This window comes from Tenrec ecaudatus, unplaced genomic scaffold (assembly GCF_050624435.1).
Source record: "Tenrec ecaudatus isolate mTenEca1 unplaced genomic scaffold, mTenEca1.hap1 Scaffold_221, whole genome shotgun sequence".
Lineage (NCBI taxonomy): Eukaryota > Metazoa > Chordata > Mammalia > Afrosoricida > Tenrecidae > Tenrec > Tenrec ecaudatus.
Window position 1 is genome coordinate 97,643 of NW_027458443.1, and position 6,192 is coordinate 103,834.

The following is a 6,192-nucleotide window of genomic DNA, read 5'->3' on the forward strand; positions in this document are numbered from 1 at the left end:
CTGCAAAATGTTGCATGGCAGATATTACTAGGTTTTCTATCAGCATCTAGCAAAGCAGATATGAAGCATCCTGAAAGGAAGATCAGAGCAGGTCTTCTCTCAGCACCTGTTAAGGAAGACCAGGGATATCTTCCAAGGAAGATCAGCACAAACTTGCAAGGCAGAACAGAGCAGGTTGGTTCTGGCAACTTGCAGGGAACAGCTGCAACATTTTGCACGGTAAATCATGGCAGATCTTCTATCAGCATCTTGCAAGGCAGATCAGGGAATATCAGAATGGGCCGTCTCTCATCATCATTAAGAGATATCAGCGACATCTTGAAAAAGTGATCACAGTAGGTTCTTCCAGCATTTTGCAAAGAAGATTAGCGACCTGTTATGGAACACCATAGTAGGTCTTTTTTTACCATCTTGAGTGCCAGATTGATGACGTATTTCAAGCCAGATCTGGGCAGGTCTTCTCCCACCATCTTGATAGATAGATCTGCAAAATTTTGCAAGGCAGATCAGAGCATGTCTTCTATCAGAATTTTGCAGGGAAATCAGTGGCGTTTTCAGGGAAGGGCACATCAGATTGATCCCACTCACAAAATAGATCCTCCCCTCTGTGCATTGGGAGTCGTGCTGGGAACAATTTTCTGGAAGAGTACTGCGCGAAAAAGCTTTCCAGGTCATCTCATGCAGCAGCTGCTTCTAGGTCTATATTATTGGCATGTTGTGCCTACCACCGGATTATGCTGTTTTTTCTTTGGACCATCTGAGTTTGTGTGTCTGCCTGTCAGTTATGCCCTGCCTGGCCATGACTCCTCTGTCTAACTCAGGTTTAGACCAGACACACATACACACACACCCACACACCCACACGGGTCAACATTTGGACTTGCACGACACGTTAATTGGCCAGTATTTTTAAATAACATTCTTCAAAATAAAAATCTGATTTTAAAAATAATTTTAAAATTAATGATCTTTCAACAAAGATCAGAGCGGGTCTCCTCACAGCATTTTCCAAGGAATATCTTCCACATCTTTGTAAGAATGACCAGAGCAGGTCTTCTAATAGCTTCTTTGAAGAAGATCAGCAGCATCTTGCACGAAATATCATTGCAGGTCTTCTATATTGCAAAGCAGATCAGCGACATCTTGGCAAGGAAGACCAGAGCAGGTCTTCTATCAGCACCCTTTAAGGAAGACCAGCGATATCTTGTAAGGAAGATCATTGCAGGTCTCAATCAATTTCTTGCAAGGAAGTTCAGCAAAATCTTGCAAGGTAGAGCAGAACAGGTCTCCTCTCACAATTTGCAAGGAAGACCAGCAACATCTTGCCAGGAAGATCAGAGCAGTCCTCTATCAGCATCTTCCAAAAAAGATCCGTGAAGCTCAGACCAGGTCTTCTATCAGCACCTTTTAAAAAGAGTATCAGCGACATATTGTAAGACAGATAAGAGAATGTTTTCCCACCATCTTGCAAGGAAACTTAATAACATCTTGCAAGAAATACTTTTGTCAGGTCTTCTGTCACCATCTTACAAGTCAGATAATCGATATCTTTCAAGGAAGATCTGGGCAGGTTTCCCCCCTGCATCTTGTAATTAAGATCAACATCTTGCAAGGCAGATCAGAGCAGGTCTCTGTCAGCATTTTGCAAGGAAGACAATGGCCTATAAAGAATTGGGTATTTGAAGACCAAATTAACAATTTGAATGATTACATCAAAGACTTTATAGCAGTGTGTAGTATAAACACTTTCTTAGTATAACCAATTCATTAAGCTAGAGTGACATGATAACTGCAGCATTTCATTTCAACATTACAATTTTGAGGATGTCCACGGATTTTCCAGTATTTCCTCCATTTTCATATAGGCTAACTATGAGTCAGTGCTGAGGGTATGTAGGATTCTGGACCAATTCCATATCTCTTAACAACATGAACAGCCTAAAACACCTTGTCAATAACAGACATTTTATGATTCATAAATAGAATTCATGAATTATATAAAAAATTATTCTCACCACCAGAATGCAAATCTTCCTACACAATTCTTAGTATGTTAGACGCCTCTATTCTAATGTGAAAATACTATGACGGTCTCTTATTTAGCTCTATGTTATCTCCCTGGGCTTGTAGTTGAACCACACTTATGTCACACCTTGTAGTCATCTCAGCAACACCAACAACAGCATTCTAAAAGAAATGCCTTTTCCTTAAATGTCAGAGAATTTTACTAGAAAGTGAAACAAAACAAATACAAATGCAAACCCAAGAAGCTTAAAAGGAAGAATTTACCATAATTTTAAAAATTCTTTAAATCCTCCAAAATAAATACAACACAAGGGGTCAATTTCCCTCTTGAATAAATGTGAAATTAAACTTGGAACCCCCAATAACACAAAGAGTTACAATGTTTAGCAGCTAACTGAGAAGATGGTTCCTTTCTCCTCAGAGACACTTTAACAGATAGATCTGGTGACTGACTTTTGAAAAAAAATAACCTTTGAAAACACTATGAGGCACAATTCTCAGACAAACATGGGCCACTGTAAACTAAACACAACCAAATATCAAATGTTCTTGAACAGCTCTGGAAACTTAGAATATGAAGACTGTCTTTAACAAGCAAAAGATGTCCTGTGAGTTTGTCACTAGAACAACCAGGGGCAGCGAGATGAAGAGCCAGGACTCCACCATGACTTTCACTGTCTCCCTCTATCTCCAGGCAACAGCTGCCATGAACAACAGTGGGAAAATTCTATGGACAGCCGCTCCAGAGGGGCAATGGATGAAGCCTCATGTTGCAACATAACTCTGGATGGGAAGCTCCAAGATGCTGAGTGGGTCCCTGTGCTCATTCTGACGAATCTTCTCCAAAAGGAATCCTGACCCATGAAGGGTAAGCTGCATCTGGTCAGACCTTAGGGAAGGCCAAGTGGGTGGGTGACCTCCATTCTCTGAAATCTTCGCCCCCGCACCTTTAGTCACTGACTGTTATTGAATCAGTGCTTCCCCATGAGTGTCAGAGACTGTGCCCTTTACTAAAGAAGCAAGCCTCACTTTTAATCCCATCCCGCCACCATTACACCGTGTCAGAAATGTTTAGGAAAAAATTCTAGTCACACTACTCACCTTTTCAATTCACAGTTGTAGAGGCTTTCAAGGCTCAGATATCATTCTGGACCACTCTCTTGACTCAAGTAGGTGAGTACCAGAGGAATCCAAGATGGGAACGTGGGACGGTAGGCTGCTTCCTCCCAGGCTATGCAGAAGGATGAATCCAAGTTATGTAGGAAATATGGCAAGATGCTGTCGCAAGTCTGGAGATGCACAAGTATGGTGAGGCCCTGGACCTGGCCAAATCTGCACAGCGTACAGAGAGAATCCACTTACATTTATACTGGGGGAAACCACACCCACCAGGATAGCACCTCCCACTTCTGGCTGCTGACAGAAAATCTCTTCATGGATGTGATGGCATTACTTGTCACCTAGGCTGACATTATCGTAATCGTTAACCTTCTGAGAATCCTGGCCAAGCAAGCCGATAAAGAACCTAACCCATTACAAAAAACAGACTGTTCCATAAACCCAAGTGATTTCAATAACATTGAAGAACGTGAAAGGGAAGAGGGATGGGCAATACCCTTCCAAAAATGGCATCCAACCAGATGTGTTCAGTGTTGAGCTCTGAAGAAGAGTCCAGCACATTTTCTTAGTTTTTAAGTGTCTTTTGAAGGAATCATCACTAATTGGGGGGTTTTCCGTTTAATGTGTATTTTCTTATAAATTAGGTGGGTAGAATTCTGTGGCTTATGTTACGTAGCCTATCAGCCATAGGTTAAGCCTCTCTTATTCTGTTGCTTCTGGGGCAAGTTCCTTGTCTGCTTGGACTATCTGTGGGATTAACTTGCTTTAGATAGCACTGTGTATGTGTATGTGTGCTTCAACATTACCTTGGATCTAGGAGGTTCACTGTGTAGGGACTGCTGGTCCACAGAAGAACTCTGATCCAGGTCTCCTTTCTTGCTGTAGTCAGGTCCTACATCTCTCTTTTCAATTCTCTATAATGCTTTCAGAGATGAAAGGCTGTGCTGCTATACCACAGGATAATCCCTTTACCTTTATCCCAGAAAGCTTATGAAGGGAGTAAAGGATTTACCAAACAGCCTGAATCCCTTTACCATGGAATGTCTTCACACATGATACCATCACAACTGATCCATCAGAGTTTCATTTTATATCATCAACATAAAATAAATCAAGCCCAGTAACACTGTGTCCATTCCCCCTCATAGCCAATCATTGGACAGACTAGAATTGCTCCCTAGTTCCCTCAATGCTGTCCATAATAGGATCCCCAAACTACTGGCCCTATTGCATGTCCTACTATCAGGAAAACAGAAAAATCACCCACATCCCTGCAGGCAACTGAAAATGTTTTCATTATATACCATAATCCAGAATAAGAGTAAAAATATTCTCACTGCCATTGCATCAGAGCAGACTAATAACTATTTAGGACAAGGTAGAACTGCCCCTGTGAGTTTTTATGACTGTAATTCTTTCTGGGATTAGAAAAACCACATATTTCTCCTATAAAGTACACGTGGACCATTCCATTTCCACTCGAGGAAGTATCAGGTACTTTGATAAAAACTAAAATATGTCTTTATGGGAGCAAACTTCTCACCTTTCTCAATTGGAAACTTGGTGAGTTTGAAGCCACCATCTCTTGATTAATAGACCCACTGAGCATACTACTCGACCAGACTCTAAAACTGACATCATTACGTAATTACTACACTACAAAGAATTATGACCCCAGAAAGTTGATACAGATAATGAACCTCTGCATATAATTAAGATATTTAAACACAATGAGGGCCCCGAATAGGTACTGAGCTTTAAAAGAGATAGAGAGTGAGCAGTACATACCAATCTGTTTGCCCTGTTTATATTGAATACAGCAAGTAAATCCATATCTTCAAAATTCAATATAGATTACACCCAGTTCACCCCAAAAGTAGACTTGTATGCTTTCTGTTACACATGCTCATTATGAAAGAAATAAATACAACACTTGTAAGGCTTTCACAAACAGAAAGTCATTCTCTTCCCATAGGGGTGGGTAGAAAGTTACATTTTATGTGACTGGACCAATACATAGCATAATGAGAATTTTAGAACATATTGGGATTGTCAATGATTACATCTTGCTTGCATGCACAATAAGTGCCCATGGAAGCAGAAGTCAAGAGATCAAGTGAACCATGACAGTAGATAAATCTGCTTCAAAAGACATCTTGAAAGTGTTGAAAAGCACCCCGCCCCTTCTGCCAGATGCCCCTCCCCTTGCGCCGGCCGCCCCACCCCCAGCGCCAACTGTAACTTTCGCTCCCTTCAGCGCTGTCCTCTTGGAGCTCCGAGCTGCCCGAAGCCAGCGCAGCCACCGCCCTCTCGCCACCGTCATGATCATCTACCGGGACCTCATCAGCCGAGATGAGCTGTTCTCTGACGTGTACAAGATCTGGGAGATCACGGGCGGGCTGTGTCTGGAAGTGGAGGGTACCATGGTCCGCAGGGCCCAAGGCCACATCTATGACGCGCTCATCGGCGGCAACGCGTCCGCCGAAGGCCCCGAGGGCGACGGGCCCGAGCACAAGGTGGTCACCGACGTGGACATCGTCATGAACCATCACTTGCAGGAGACCAGCTTCACCAAGGAGGCCTACAAGAGGTACATCAAGGACTACATGAAATCCCTCAAAGGCAAGCTGGAGGAGCGGAAGCCGGAACGCATGAAGCCCTTTATGACCGGGGCTGCCGAGCAGATCAAGCACATCCTCGCCAATTTCAAGAAGTACCAGTTCTTTCAGGGCGAGAACACGATTCCCGACGGCATGGTGGCCCTGCTGGACTACCGCGAGGGCGGCGGGACCCCGTACATGATCTTCTTCAAGGACAGCTTAGAGATGGAGAAGTGCTGACAGTGGGCAACGCACGACCGACCGCCCGACCGCCCCTCCTCCTAGCTGTCTGCGGTCCGCCCACACGACACCAGGACCGAGACAAACGGAACTGATGCCATCATGAGCTCTGCGTCGACTTGTGACCTTGACTTGGAGCGGTGACCTTGATTTTTTGGAGCAGAGGCTTTTTTTTAAAGAAAAAAACACACAAAATGTCGTGTAGGTT

The 6,192-nt window shown here is 43.4% G+C and overlaps 1 protein-coding gene across 1 annotated transcript; it reads left to right on the top strand.

Annotated features, from left to right (window-relative positions):
* The first annotated feature begins 5,465 nt into the window (after nt 1–5,465).
* On the top strand, nt 5,466–5,984 carry LOC142436332 (translationally-controlled tumor protein-like). Its single transcript, XM_075540052.1, has one exon. It carries the CDS (start codon nt 5,466–5,468, stop codon nt 5,982–5,984), a length of 519 nt encoding a protein of 172 aa, XP_075396167.1.
* The last annotated feature ends 208 nt before the right edge of the window (nt 5,985–6,192 follow it).